The following is a 16,798-nucleotide window of genomic DNA, read 5'->3' on the forward strand; positions in this document are numbered from 1 at the left end:
GTACTTAACCCAAAAAATAAACGCTTGTTGATAAGAGGACAGGGACATCATGCACGTCGATGCTAATGAAAGCACTAGGGTTTAATGAAAGAGTGGCATGGCATCCAATTCAAGCAACTCTATCTTTAATTGTGATCATAATCCAAGACTCTCTGAAGATAATGCATAATTAATCAAGGTGAAAATTGAGATTAGGGTTTCAGGGTTGCTGACTGTGCACGGGATATATAAGATACATTATTAAACACGGTTTGCCAGTTGGCACTTGCCACTTGCCACATACTTGGTGAAGGTGGGACCACTGGTCCCAAAAAACAGGTGTACAAAACCTCTATTTTATGTTTGCAATTTGCACTAGTTGTGTGGGAAAATAACAGTGTTATCATGAACAATAGGACTTGGCTGCTGAACATTTCAGCATGAGGTTCTGCTTACACCTAATTTTGGGTGGACACATGATTGGACATGTGATTTTGATTAAAAAATCAAAACTTGAACACGTATTCACCTGAAATTGAGTGTAAGTAGGACCTCCTGTTGAAATGTTCAGCAGCGAAGTAACGTACTATCATGAAAGTGAATATTTTCTCAAAACAAACACATAATTTATGGGAACAACATGGGAAATTTGGTTTTAAATATTATTTTTGGCCACGTCAACAACACGCATTATTTGGTTTGCCAATTGTTTGTTTCTTATCCTCCAACTTGTTCTCTACTCCCTGTTCACACGCAATCACCACTCCACCAACAAATACAAGATATAATTTAACGGAGTGAAATCATAAGATCCTTGACCGTTGCCTGATATTTCACCGACGTCGACGTGGACAATGACCCACCTTTTCAGGTTAAAACCAGGTGATGCTTATTATTGCTTAAACTGTTGAATTAAGTTGGGTAATTTAAGGGTAATGTTTCATAAAATAACATGCGTGATAATTAGTCGGCTGTAATTCTGTAAACCCTAGCATTTGCATGGAAAAGTTCAACATTCGAAGTGGATTTGAAAATTCAACTTCTCCGGTTGAGGGTTAATAAGAGAGAGAGATTCAATAGCATAACTATCTATATTAGTGATAAATTAAACAAAGCAACACATCAGTCCAACCTGATAAAAATTGAACACGGTTAGTAACTCTTAGGGCTAGTTTGGGTATAATTACCTTGTTTTTTTGTTTTTAAAGATTTATGTTGTGTTGTGAGAATAAATAGTTGTGAGAAAAAAGAAAAAAAAAACAAGTACGTATTTGGTAAACTATAGTGCTAAAGTGATTTTAGCAAAAAAGATGAGGTGGGATTGTCAATATGAATGTTTTATTAATCTGCCTCCAATGAAAAGCTTTTTTGAGAAACATGTGTAAAACTGCTTCTGCTTTCTGATGTTTTGAATCCATGATTTTGAAAAGAAAAAAAACAATTATATTCACTTACCAAACACAATTAAAGCCTCAATTTGTTTAAGAAGCTGCTTTTAAAAAAAAGTATGCAACCCCAAATCAGCCATTAGTGTCATAACCAAAAATCTTCGAGCTACTCTTATCTTTTGTGTAACCGCTCTTAATTTCTTAAGCCATAAATTTTTTAATCAATCTTCTGATAAATCTTTTTACATGTTCAAAATTTAACTTTTTAGGAACTAAGAGTTAATTGACAAAACAACTAATATCTTGAATCAAGTCTGAAGTCCACCGAAAACCCTAGTGAGAAAAATTGAACTTGGTCAAAGAAAACTTTTGAATTATTTTAATGTTCTAGAGCGTGGAAGATTCTATATTACTATTGAAGTAAACTAAACCCCAACGACAAGTAGGCAGCAGCAACATTGTTTCTATTGAGCTTTGCTCGAGCCACTAGGCTCTAAAGTAGTAGTAGGGTCTGTGACTATAAGCTGCTTTTGTTGACCAAAACAAAAGCAATACCGCTATTGGGTCATTGGGGCTGGTCCCACTCTGTCCTAGTCCCTGTGTGCCACATAACTCTTCCCATTGGTTGAGACTTTGATTCACACAAAGTCTTCCTTAATCTATATAGTGGGTGAGAAGATAAAGAAACATTATTAGGGTTAGGGCTTCCCTCTCCTATGTATTCACATTTAACACTAGCTAGCAACAAAAGAAAAACTCAAGCTGCCCAAATTTTAGGGTTTATAAAGATTCGTATGTTGGATCACGTGATTATGCAGTCGTGCACATAGAAAGAAGTTTTACTTACTTATTAATGGTATTTGTAAAACAGTATGCAATATGATGAACATAAGTTTTTCTTCATTATATAAATGTAAGCATGTATGATTAATTTAGAATTTTACTAGCATAACATGCCTGGTGTACGAATGGAAGTTTCCCTCCCTAGCGACGTTACAAGAATTACAAAGGGGTCAGTCAGTAGTGTCTAAAACACTGTAGAAAGCTCATCTAATTCAGAATATTATGCCTTCTAGATGGATCGTCGACCTGAAGTGTTTGACTCGCAAATTGCATCAATGTGGTCTTCTCTGATTGATCAACTGAGTTTGGACGATGTATAAGCTTTTAGATTTTTTTCTCCATGCTTTACTGTCCACTCTCAAATTCTCAATCATTGTTTGTATTTTTCCTTTCAGATTCTCCTTTGAGTGGGAATAGTGCTACTTGTTTGCTTCATCTTATATGGTTTACTTTGACGTGATTGATTCATGTTCCACATCCAAGCCTGAAAAAGTGAAAATCACTATTAATTTGGGCACAATCGTCATATATTTCGCTCATCACATTCACACACAATGAGCAAAACAAGATAATGAGCTAGGATAAATCTCCGATTATATGTAAGAATAATGAAACTTTGGTATTCTTACCGTTCTTAATCACCAACTAATTCCTTTTAAAAAATCACCAACTAATTATACTGAATCACGTGCATGAACTCCTTATAATGCTAATGCCAATGCTATGCTTCAAACACCAAACCCTAGTGGGTCCATGAATATTGCATCTTATACACACACATAAATAAATATATATATATATATGCATATATAATATATGAGGTTGTTTATGTTGCCGACATGGCACGCATAAAATTTGAACGCCACATAGTCAAATTAGACTTTTCCTGTTGTGGGTGTCCACCATCACCAAAATAATACGACCCAATTAGCAACAGATTAATATCAGCAAATAGTTTAGCCTCAATCTTCAAATATTGAGATTGATTGCGACTGTGTTTTGTTTTCTAATGTTGCAGATAAGTATTTACCTTTCTCCCTCCATTCCACGTCATCCCCCATGCCACTACCTTCCAAGTTATTTATATTCACAATATTTTTCTTGTCTGATTAAATATTTTGTTTTATTAATTGTTTTTATATTACACACACTTGCCGGAATTATGTGGGTGAGATGACTGAGATCATGCAGTGATAAATTAATTAAGAAAAATAATCAGCTGAGGGCGTTGTGGGTGAGTTGGCAATACCACATTAGTACATTACACAACACGAGGTCAACCAGGTCAACAGGGTTCTAAATTAGTTTGGACTAATCCGCACTTAGAGGAAGACTAATCACGGTTTGAATTGGAAGTTCCGCTATGTGCTGGTAATTGATAATTATATATACGAAAATATTCTTAATTTATATGTAATTAGGAGAAGTCAACAAGTTTAATGGTTTTGATTAATCTGAAAACCGGAGAAAGGGAGGGTTATGCCGTTATGGGTTGTCTCAAGGGTTAACCAGTTGGGTGGTGACTGGTTTAGGTTTCAACTTTCATCATAAAGAGTGGTGACTAGGTTTCAACTTTTTCATCATAAAGGCAAAATACCATACCTTATGATGGTTTACAGAGTTTTTGGGCATTATACACTCAAAAGTCAGTTTTATTTGGTCAATGTCTGCTTATAGGATCTTAACCATTAAGAGCTTATTTTGAACTGTTTTTAAAATGATTAAAAACGTTTTGAGTTCCGACTTCCGAGAACATTTAAAGTGTTTTTTCAAGATTTACTTGTCATTTTATTAAGGATTGGTCCAAAAATATTTCCACCAAAAATGATTTTAGCTATTCTAAAAATACTTCTAAACAAGCGCTTAATTAGTATTAAAATCTAATTTCACCACGCAACTTAATTAGACTCCACGAAAACGATCTTGCAGGCGAGTGAGATATATATGCATCAAATTAAGGGTTCGCCATGAAGGCATCAAAAGGTTAACATCCATTACAACATGCCTAAGTGGTATTAGTTATACATGCATAGTTTCATAATTAAGGGTTTACTTTGATTTTTAAATCAACATAGATTTAAAATCTAATTAGTTAATAATCCATATAGTCAGAAGTCCAATTTTTTTCCCAAGACTCTGTCTGATCAAGAGTAGCGGTTGGACGTGGAAATTTCACTCAAAAATACGAAAAAAAAGCACCAACAAACAAATATAATAGATATTTGTGAAGCCTTTAGTTTAATCTATACGTATCAAAGTCTTTGCACATTTGTTGTTAAAAGAAATGTCAACTAGGGAAGAAGCGTTTTCTGAATGTGTCATTTGCTGGTGTCTAAAGTCAAAATCTTCAAATGCTGCTCGATCGTTGTTGGGACTTTGTAAACCATACATTTTGTTAGGTTAAATACTGGCACACTCTTTCAACCAAACCTGGCCCAGTTGGATCATTTGCAAAGTCCTCATCTTGACAAAGTCCAAAAGCTGCAACTTGCATGCAAAACGTTAATTAAGATATGTGAACTGCACAATACCCAGTTGCTTGGTAGAGAAATTAGGGTTTGTGGACCAAAAGAGATGAAGGCATTAGGGTTTTCCATGTTAATCCGTGTGCCTAAACCGGAAAAAAATACATTGGTTCTTTACATATAAAGAGTCTTTTTTTTTTTCCAGACAAATAACTGTTTAATTAAATGTATGCCGCATACAAGAACTTTTAAAATTAAGATTATAACGAGTTACATGTAAATAGTCAAATAATGATTTTAAGAGTCAGCTGGTACCGATTTTGCTTAACCATCACAACAATCCATCTAGATTAACCCTAACTAAAGTCATTAAATCTAATATAGTATGTTTATGATTCCAATTAGAGATTTGGCAATTGCAACAATGGATCTGGATTTTATCCCTCTCATTAATTTTCTCCTCCTATTCTATTTAAACGCTCAAGATTAAATCATATCGTCATCTTATTTTACTTTCTTTGTAAAGAAAGAAATTAAGAAGAAGAAGAAACTGAGAGAGTAGTCAAGAGGAAAGCGAGAAAGAGAGGAAAGAGAATCCAACTTCTTTGAAGACGTACGTGACTATGCATCAGTCCAAGAAACAAAGACCCACGACTCCAGAGTCACTGCTGAAAGAGGGTACAAGTGGGCTGCATGCCCATGACGTGGATGTCTGTTGCCTAAACATAGTTAATTATCTGCATGCATTACGTTTAAACAAATTGTTTAACACTTAATCCCATCTCATTCAAACTTCAAAGTCACAATAATCCATCAGGAGCTTATTAAAGTAACTTTAAGGGGTGTGCTATCCATACACCTCATTTTACTTCTCACACATCCCTTAATAATTTATGTCCGTTTATCTTCTTCAATTCATCTAATCCAACGGCCGAAAATTAAAATCGTGTGTAAGAAGTAAAATATGGTGTGTGGATATCACACCCCAACTTTAATTATTTGACAATTTGTCACAACAAGTCATGTTTGTGAAAGCATGAGAGATTCCCTTGCTCGAATGAGCTGTAGAGGTGAGGATCATCCGATCATGTGGTGTTTATAATATTAATACGGTCCTTGTTTCACAGCGGCCGGGTTTCACTGGTTCAAAACGTGATTATGATTTGCTTAATTTTGTACTAATTAATTATGACTTTTGCATAATTGTCAAAGTGGCAGCTAATGTTACACTTTGGGAAGTGAACTCACGTTCAGAATTCCATTTACTATGCACATTGCTTTGCATGTAAATTTATTAGGAATACCAACTTTTAAAATTAAATTTTGTAAACTATGCATCGCGATTGTTAATGATTTTATTACTTTAAATGTTAATTAACATGTTTATTTTTTTGTTGGTGGTACTGACACATTATGTAGTTTACATATTTAGTGTAAAAAATTAGTCTGTTTAACATTACTCATATTAACGAAAACCTGTGACTTTTTATATTATAAAATTTTGTAAAGACAAAAGATGATTACCCTTCATTATATACGGGTTGACATCTACCTGCCATGCATTTTGTTGGCTTGTAGTTTCCTTTCTTCTTTTTTTTTTCAATTTCTAGTTATTATTTTTTGATATTTTCTACCAAACAGAGGTGAAAATTCTATCACGTTAAGTAACAATTAATTATATGAACAAAGAAAAAGAGAATCATTTCTTTCTTTCCTTATCCTAATAAATAAAGAAAAAAAGCTAATCTCTTTCTTTTTTTGTTTGAAAAAGGAGATAAATGCTAATAGCCCAAACAATGGGATATCCCTGGCCGATACTTACGAACAAAATTAACTGAACAAGATTATCAAAGTAAAAATAGCCTAAATCTAAATCCAAACTATATGCCGCTAAATTATCCGTTACAAAATTATTTTCTCTGTAGACATACCAAAGTTCGCATTGCCAAGATCTTGAAATCAACTTTCAACAGGCCGAAATAAGGGACCCAAATAATGATTATTGCTAGCAGCTTGCAACAACCAATGAATTGTGAGTAAAGTCTAATTCCACCAGTAATTTATCAATTCGTAATCTCTATGCCAATTGTAAGCCTAGATAAAATCCTCATAGCTCATTAGTGAGAATCTTACTTACGCCCAAATTGATGCAAAAACCGAGAAATCAATTTACCATCAAAATCTCTTGAAACATCACCTGTTCCACTCCAAATGAATTATTAGTTCTCTTATTGTAACCACATTACATCAAGCCTGAACTAACATGAAGGGGAGCTTTCCCAATGGAGCAGAATCAATTATATGCGGTTTATCAATCTTTAATTTTTGAATTGATGGTGCTCGGGGCAAAATTCTTATTCAACCCGTCAAGTTGATCACGAATAATAACTAGTAATTTCTCTGTCAAGCTAATCTCTTAATTTCTCATGATTAGGCACATAAGAGAACTTTTCCAGTCATTGATTGGAACAACAGTTTAACAATAGTAGATGCCGCTTCTTCAATTTTCTTTTGATTTATTCAATCCAAATATTAAAAAAAAAAAAAAACACAGGAGCATATTGCAAGAAAAAGAACATTGAATGCAAGAAATCACACATCCTTGCGTTACGCAGTTCCGCAAATTGTAGAAAATCGTACTCTTAAAAATAGGAAGAGCAAATAACTTTAGGGTTTCTCTCAATTCTGCTTCATAACGAACAAGCAACCCAGAAACTTAAATTAGCATCTTATCTATCAAAATCCTCTACAATAAAAGTACACATTTCTGCAGGGAAACACTAATCTGACTAAAAATCAGTTACATATAATTTGGGGAAAGAATTGGAAGAGACACCAGTTTCAACTATAAATATAAACACGTAAATTTCGGTATAATGGCTCCGGACTTACGCACTTCTTTTGGCAATCAAAATTTCCGATAGGTTGTACAGCAGACCAGCTTCGGGAGGACCTCGTGCCTGAAAAAATTGTTCCAACATATGCAATAACCAAACCATGAAGCCAACTTGTGAAGCGGTTGGGGCGCTGTCCAAATCAGAATTGAAATTTTTGTAATTTTGTACAAACAGAATCACGTTCCCCATCGTATGTCCTCTTAGTGAGTGAAATGTTAACACTGCTACATTCCTCTTAGAGAAAACTCTGCGTCGCCGTTATTGGGGAGTAAATGGTGTTAATGACTTGGCATGTTGGCTCTCCATCTCAAGAAGCATCAGGGACTTCTGTCTTTGATACCTGTTTCTCTTAGCGGAAAGTGCTTGAGGAAGGGGAAAAAAATGAAAAAACCCGTCAGAAGAAACTGAAAAACTGAATACATAATATGCTAGCGGATTAGACAAGACAACGATGCCTAGAAATGGAAGTGCGAAATATGTTCTGGTGCTATTGCCTATTGTATCAGTTTTACAATTCATGTTTGTAGAAGATTGCAACAAACACAACACCAGTACGTGAATTGCAATTAAGTTGCTACTGTTGTGAAATAGAAACAAAGATGAACATGAAATATCAACCACAAAAAAAGATATAATCAACAACAAAATATAAGATATATTGACAAATCTGAACTTCTTTCATACTTACACGTTAAGTCTTGCGGTAGGCCAAAGTCGTAATCATTCCTACGCCTTCGGATGCAAAATATGTACAATGCCAACATGACCAGACAAAAAACAAGAACACAGGATACGGCTATCGCAATTTTACCCTTCTTAGATAAGCCTCCATTTTCCCAAAACAGAGGACAATCGGGCAAAGATGGTACACCGCACAAACCTTTGTTACCATAAAGACTGTCGAAGAAACATAGTTGCTTATTAGTTAAGTATACAACGAAAGGCTCTTATCACAACCAACAACAATAATGTTAATAGGTCATTGAATACTGATGTTAACACCTATGTTTTATCCTTACAAACAATCATACAAGCCTACATTAGAAATGTGCAGCTTCATCAAAATGTAAAATATAATTAATAAAAGTGAGAATATCGAACTATAATGTGACATACTCAATTGCTCCACCATGCACACCAATAGAATAGAGCTCCTCTGGAACTTGGCCTTCCAATAAGTTATTGTTCAGTAACCTGATAACAGAGAATGCGTCTTCAAAAGAAAGCAATAAACATCTGGAAAGCATATTGGCAATCAAGACTAGAAGATGGGAGACCTTTACAAGCTAGCATAATGTTTAAATATGGTTGCCAGTGTTAGGTTAAATAGAACTTAAACAGTTTGCATTTTGGCAAAACTCCCAAGGAAAGATCGAGACCTTTACGAGCTAGTATAAAGTTTACTGAACAACATATGTTTAACAACTTAGTCTAAGTGTTGGTGACTTATCAGTAGAAGATATCTATTGATTACAAGACTTGAGAAAATTTGAAGCAGCAGTTTCCCAGACTTGAGGGATGTTGAAAAGTCTACCGCACGTAAAATCTATCTTCAGTTTTTGGCACAATAACACATTTGCTTTAAGCCCTTCCTACTTCAAACCCGCAACCTTATTATTCAGTGATCACAGGAGAACATTTTCATAGCAAGGTTCCACACACAAAATGAAAACTCACATAATTGGAATTCGTAATTAAATTGTCCACGACAGAGTTCCATAACCAAATAATGGAAACAAATGTATAAGCAGAACACTTACACAAGGTGGAGATTTGAAGTCGCTAAACTCTGCGGTATAGGCCCAGTAAATTGATTGTTCGACAAATCCCTACAAATACAAATGTAATAACAATAAATAATCACACAGAATCAAGTAACAAACCGAAAAAGTAAAAAACAAAATATCAGACTCTGTCCACATATGAAATCAACAACCATGCTATCACTTTGCATACTTAACTATAACTGGTCTCGATGGGCAACTTGGATAATTTTCCAGAAAAGAAATCAAGAGGTGAGATCATAAGAAAAAAAAAAAAAAAAAAACTGGAGCTGATATGACAACGAAAACGAACATCATAACTTTAACTGCTAAGTCTGTTATTTAGATAATGTCATTTAGATGAAGAAAAAGAAAAATGGCAAGAGAAAACTTCTCAAACTTCAGGGCAAGATTTCAAAGTCCAAACTATATGACAACCTGGTTTAACACATGAATTGTACAGTGAACAATTTTAAGCTGATTTGAAGTCAACTGCTGACATTAACAGTGAGATACACTTGTAGTTAACAAATATGAAGTCGATTTAAAGAAAAATCATGCATACTAACAATGAGACAGTTCCGAGTCACACAAGAGCATTAAAAAATCAATTGAGATAAGATTATACTCAACAGAATCAAGATGGATGGTCAACCAAGTGATGTTCCCGTACAGAACATTTTTCAGTTACACAAGAACATTCAAACAGAAACAATCAATAGCACAACAAAGATCAAAAGTATTCTACTGACATTGCAGGAAAATGAGTGGGACTTACAGCCTACGGAGAGTTTTTTGGCCTAGCCCAGATGGTAATACGCCCTCCAAAGAATTGGAGCTTAAGTTCCTGCAGTTTTTTTTCGATTGAGAAAATCGTATAAACTTCTACTCTAAACAAGTTGAATCACCAAGAATTAGTCTTTGCAGGTGATACTTACAGGCTTACCAAGTTCGACAAGAGACTAATCTGGTCACTGATAAACCCTTTCAATCCTTGACTTCCAAGATCGCTGAAATACACGATACCATTAATTGAATGGATAATGCAGGTAGATTTACAACTTCACACATCTATTTTAATCGACTTCAATGCTTTTGATTAAGAAAATAAAATTCTTACATTCCAGATATGACTAGGGCAGTTCCATTCTTATTTTGCTGGCACGAAACTCCCTCCCAAGCAACCCAATTGGACGGAGCACATGGATCACCATTCCACCCCATCCTACCGGGAACTCGAAGCGATTCCTTCAATGCTCTCATAGCAACCACTACAAACAATAGAATCATGAGCTCCCAAGTTAGTTATATCAATCACAATTCAACTATCATCACCCTCAATCAAACAATTAACTTAATTGTCATTAACGAATACCTTGTTCTGGAACAGTGGCAACATCAGCAGGAACCAGAGCGTAGTTTTCGAGCCCGCTGATCAACACCGCGCCGACAACATTCTGAAGCTTCACACTCAGAGCATTACTGCTTAAGTTCTTCACTGTGTAATTCCATGAATATGCCGCGAAGCTCCCCACCTCCTTGAATATGTCAATTCGCTTAACATTCTTGCCATCGATGAGAATGTCGAACACTCTCTGCCCCGCCCTCGTCACGCTCGAATCGATCTCCGCGAAATGGAACCACAACAAGTAATCGAGCTTCGCGTCCACCTGCAATTCGTACTCCAGGGCTTTGCCGCCGACGACCGCCGCCGATTGGTACAATTTCATCGGAAAATAGTTAGGGCCCTGGTCGGTGTTGGTAATGGTGTTTCTGGTGGTGATGGATCGGACGGTGGATTCGTCGCTGGTGGATCGGAAATCCTTGTCGCTTTGCCATGAGCGGCCGAAGAGGTCGGTGTCGTTGCTGAAGCCTGGGCCAAACTGATCAGAGCCGCAGGTGAACCGGCCGTAGTTGACGAGAATGTAGTCTTTGCCGAGGGTAACGGCGTCATAGGAGTCCGGGTCAACCCGGATGAGCTGGAGCGATCCGATGACGGGAGGGTCGGTGGCAATGCTATAGAAGCAGACATCGGCGTCGGAGTCGGAGACGAAGGCGAAGAGATCCGAGTAGGCTCCGGTGCGGGCGAGGTCCTCGGGCCACGGGGAGCGCCAGGAAAACACCACAGTGCCTTCGACGGAGATGTCGAAGGAGGGGGAGTGTGACTTGCCGTCGTAGTTGTCGTAGACGGTGAAGGTGCGGATGTAGTAGCGGCCGGAGGGCAAATTGGGGATTATATAGCAGTTCTTTTTGCCGGAAGATAAAGGGAAGTAGCGGAGGGTCTGCTCCTGGGGGTGGCGGAATTGGAGTGGCTCGGAGACGATGGCGGATGCGCCGCCTGTGAAGAAGCGATCGGCGAGCCAGGTGGTGTTGAATGGATCGGTTTGGTCGGTGGTGCTGCCGGAGTCTATGTGGTAGGCGACTCCACCTGCGACATATGAAAAAAAAAAATTAAAAAAAAAAGTAGAGTCAGTGACAGTTAGAGAGTTAGTTAATGCGGTTAATGTGTGGAGCGTGGAGATTATTACCGTAGGGATAAGGCGGTGGAGAAGCGGAGGAGGAGAAGGAGGAGAAGACAGAGAGTGAGAGGAGGAGGAAGACGACGGCGGTCATGTTTTTGTTTTCGGAAGGAGCGGGGAAGGAGTGTTAGGGCACGATGCCGGATTGAGGGGAGAAATTTGGAGGGTAAAAAAGAGAAAAGGCGGAGAATAAGGGCGGCGAGATTTGCGGGGAGGGAAAGTAAGGTGGTGGTCAGATTTGGACTTGAGGGGTGGAGTTAGTAGTCGAGTGAGGGAGTGGGTGGGTTGGTAAATAACGGAATTAATACAAAAATTATATAAAATTAGAATGATTAGGGGAGTTAAGTCCGGAAGTAGGAACACAGTCACGTAGTGCAGATGAAAATTTGACAAATTCATTCAAATTAGCAGTTATATTAGGTCCTGACGTCACGTATGAATGAATGTGATTGATATTATAATTAACAAGATATGGATGTTTTGGTGAAACAGAATTCAAAATATTAGTTAGGGACATAGTGGGTGTCCATAAATTGGGAAGCAGTTGGTCAATTTTAGTTATCTTCATTTCAATTTTAAAAGGGGTCGTCACATTTTCTCTTAACTTTGAATTTCAATTAAATATGCATTTTGTTATGTTCATCGACTAATTGACTTCATAACTCGTTTGAAATTAAAACGAATTTGGATGACAGAATGAAATGAAAAGGTAATTTATTGGACGTAAAAAAAATCGCAAACTATTAATGTTACATTTATTGCCTATTTAAAATTTTTAACTACTAAACGATACATTTATTTTCATTGCATCTACACTCATATTTATTTGTAAAATTTGAAATGAATAAATAAACAATAAATTAAATAACATAAGTGAGAAGAATAAATATATGTTAAAAAAAAAAAAAAAAAAAGAGAAAGAGATGGGTCCCAAACCAGAAACTGATTCTTGGCTTTGTTGCTTACGTCTGCATTGTCCATACGAGACGGTGCGTTTATTGGGCTGGCAATTATGAACAAATGAACGAAATTGGTAAAAGTATTATGAATAGTTTATGTATTTACTACAATAGATTGATTAAATGAACTTGATTTTAATTAATTTTTTTACAGAGATGATTTTTACATAATGATTCATAATATGAACGATTATGATTATAAGCATAAAATTTTGTGATTTAAACACGAAACTTTTAAGTAGGAGTTCCTACTTATTTTTTAGTAACCAAGGCATTGCTTGGCAACCAACACCACGCAACGCAATAAGCCACCATCCCTTTGCTAATAAATGAGAAAGGCTTTGTTTGGCTGATGGCAAAGTACTTCGTTCCTTTACTTGACGAAATTAATTCAAATGAAAACTGGGAAGGAATCATATGTAAAATTGTAAACCGTAAGAATAGAGATACCATCACTCGTTGATGCATTGACAAATTTTCAAATTTTTACTGACTCTCGTCAATCTCATACTTTTTAAATCAACTTAAACACGGCACAAGTACATTGTCACTATTAGGGGTGGGTTCAAAAAATCGAAAACCGAAAACCAAACCGAACCGAAACAAAAAAAACCGAACCGAATGAAAAAAACGAACCGAACAAAAAAACCGAACCGAACCGAATTCTTTTGGTTCGGTTCGGTTTTAGTGATCTAGAAACCGAACCAAACCGAACCGAACCGAATTAATTAAATTAATTTTTTTATTTAATCATTTGTTTTGGGTATTATTTTCTAAACCCAATTTGTAAGTTAAAATGTGCTAACCCAATGTGTTGCCAAACTTTAAGCTCAAAATATTAAAAAAAAAGCCTATAAAAACTCTAAACCCTAACCTATTATTTCTCCCCCATATAAGGTTCCAGAACCAAACCTCTTCCCGAAGTACCTACATCCATCTCCATAGCACTGTCTACTTCTGCGCCAGCTTTCTTTTCCAAATCTACTCTCATATAACATGTAACATAATCCATAAACATTTATTTCGGGTAGATTACTTGGGTAATTTGTGATGGAAAAGAATCCAACACACACTAAATAAATCCACCCACGCATTACCTTTACTAATCAAGTTGTCAACATGCAGTTACAAGTAAACAACACTGATCTTTGAACAACATCATACAATTTAACTTTTCTAAGTAATTTGTACGATTTTTGTGTGATTTTTGTGTTGTGAGGTTGTTAGTTTGGACTTTGAAAGACTTGATTGATGATTTTAGTTCAACTTTAAATGTTTATTTTCATTATCTTTGATTCTAGTTAGAATATTTATGTTATGATTGTGTTGGATATGTTAAAATTTCAATGTTTTTCATTTTTTGAAAAAAAATAAAAACAAAAAACCGAATCGAAAAAAAACCGAACCGAAAAAAATTTGAACAGAACCGAACCGAACCGAAATTTCGATTTGGTTTCGGTTTTGGCAAAAAACCGAACCCACCCCTAGTCACTATAGGGCCTCATGCTAACAGTACTAGTAATATGAATGCAAAGTTCCAACGTTGAAATTGAATCTTTTTTCCAATATAATTATTGCTTTTAAAAGGCATGAATAAATTTGGATAATAAATGTGATATATATATTCAGCTACCTGAAGTAAAGGAATATATGCCATGCCATGACCCCATTAGTTGTATTATTAGGACCCGGCTTCTTTGCCCTTCCAGTTCTCATACACTTTCATCCCCTCCTATTTTGTACTGTCACGGTTAAACCACGTCAACATTTTATATTGATTTTTTTATAGAGATAATAAGACAAAAAGCAATAGTGATATAAAATGTTGACGTGGCTTAACGGTGACCGCACAAATATGAGGGGATAAGAGTGTATGGGAACTGGAAGGGCAAAAAAACCAGGTATGTATTATTAATTTATTAAGTATACTGGTCAGTTTAATTATTTCATTAATAGAAAATGATCCTCGTCAGATCCTTTTTTTTAGGATCTTAAGAATTATGTGACCATAATCGTTCATTGTACATCGTGTAATCAGTTTTGGTTAGATACAATATATATTTAATTTTAAATTTTAAAATAATTTCTAACTATACGATATACGATGAAGAGTCACGATCACAAAATTCTTAAGATCCTTAGAAAAAGAATCCGACGAAAATCATTTTCCTTCATTAATAAGGTAGCTCAAAATCAAAATAAAATAAAATAAGGCAAACCTTGTTTGGTTCGGTTGTTGGGTTTGTAGGCTTGTGTTCAATTCTCTGCACCCGTGACTTGCTTACGTTTATCATTTGTTGTTTTATTTGTTTTAAACACACACCTACTTCTTGTTACTAAATAATTCTGTTCTACACACTATATAGAAATGTCATCCACTTGCTAATTTACTCTTTAGATTCTTTTATCACATTTGTCTTTTTATGCAGTGTTTAAAATATTGATATATATGGAAATATCGATATGCAAATTTATGACGTGTTTACTAAATCGGATGAGAATTGAGAAAATGAAATTGGACTCATTTGAGCGATTTCAGTGTTATTAACATATTATTTTCATATAGAAATAGAGGTGAGGTCCACTCAAAGCAAGCACTCAAATTTCCAATTTTTTTTCTGGAATCAACTACGTGCAGAGAGAGGTAGTTTTAAAATCTTGAGAAAAATGCTCCAAGAGGAAGAAGATGGGGAAAAAAAAGAGGAAAAAGATTTCGCTGTTTTTCCGGTCGTTGGTTTTAACCTTTTAGGTGGGAGTGTGAATTTTAATGGTAATAACTAATAACAAATCCATAAAATTATAAAAAAAGCTGTTTAGCCAAAATGGTAATTAAAATTGATATAACTTCTCATTTTGATTTATGAGATTTGAAATTGACAGGATTGTCTCTAAGTTTATCCATCAATCATTTTGGTAATTCTGTAAAAAAATTATGTTAAGTATGCACCAAAATGACAAAAAATACCCTCAATTAAATAAAAAAAACTTGCCAAAATGATTTGACAAAAATTGAGGGTATTTTTTCCATTTTATCCTTATTTAATGGAGATTTTTTTTATAAAAATAACCAAAATGATTGATGATAGACAAACTTGAGGACCAATTTTATTGATTTCAAATTTCAATGACTAAAATGAGATGTTACGCCAATCTCAATGACCATTTTGATTTAAAAGCCTTATATAAAAGCTACTTTTACTATATTTTCCAAACTATAATTGTACCATCTCTCTCGTAAAGATAAAGAACAAGATCTGCAAACTTGACGATTCCCTTTTTAACAACTCTGATTTGTTTCTTTCATATGATTATCCTTTGATTGAATTTGTTCACATAACATAGGAGTTGAGGAGGTAGCAAAGCAAGAAAAGTGTGATATCTTATTGGCTCTCTTTTTTCCAGTTTGAGATTAAGATGGCCTAAAAAAACTAAGGGAAGTCTAATTTAGACAATGGGTGACTTGATTAAATCGTGAATGTTGGGTGTCAATATATCAATTTGTTTATATGTTGTCATATTATGTTAGTCCTCGTGAACGAATGTGACAAATTTATTCAAATAAGAATTTTGTGTTTTTGTTTTGGCTGTGGGTTCGTATGATTATTTTTGCTTTTGCAATTCGATTATTTTTTAAATTATTGGGGGTGATGGGTTTCATTGGTGTAATGCATTGCAACTGTTAGCATTAACAAGTTAAATCACGTCGCCATTGACATTGATTTCTTAAAGTTGACATGCATGGTTCTTTTATCATCCCACTTGTTTGGAAAATTTTTAAAATGTCATATGAACTTATACGTATTTTTTTTAACGTACGATATTATCTATACTAAAAGGAGGGAGTGCGCTAAGCTTTACAATGTACTGACAATAATGTGATTCAAATTAGTCTTTGGCGAGAATCGAACATAAGACATTTCACTCACAAATGAAGATATATATCACTAGATTGTAACAATACTTGTCATCTCTGTATATACTTCAC

The 16,798-nt window shown here is 35.3% G+C and overlaps 1 protein-coding gene across 1 annotated transcript; it reads right to left on the reverse strand.

Moving 5' to 3' along the window:
- Positions 1-7,299: 7,299 nt before the first annotated feature.
- LOC103423760 (receptor-like protein 4) lies at positions 7,300-12,167 on the reverse strand. Its single transcript, XM_070810655.1, has 9 exons — positions 11,864-12,167; positions 10,711-11,763; positions 10,456-10,606; positions 10,274-10,345; positions 10,114-10,182; positions 9,333-9,401; positions 8,689-8,766; positions 8,261-8,469; positions 7,300-7,934 (listed from the first exon to the last, which is right to left on the reverse strand). Exons 1-9 carry the CDS (start codon positions 11,946-11,948, stop codon positions 7,831-7,833), a joined length of 1,890 nt encoding a protein of 629 aa, XP_070666756.1. The 5' UTR covers positions 11,949-12,167; the 3' UTR covers positions 7,300-7,830.
- Between the last annotated feature and the right edge of the window lie 4,631 nt (positions 12,168-16,798).

Source organism: Malus domestica, chromosome 13 (genome assembly GCF_042453785.1).
Source record: "Malus domestica chromosome 13, GDT2T_hap1".
Taxonomy (NCBI): Eukaryota; Viridiplantae; Streptophyta; class Magnoliopsida; order Rosales; family Rosaceae; genus Malus; species Malus domestica.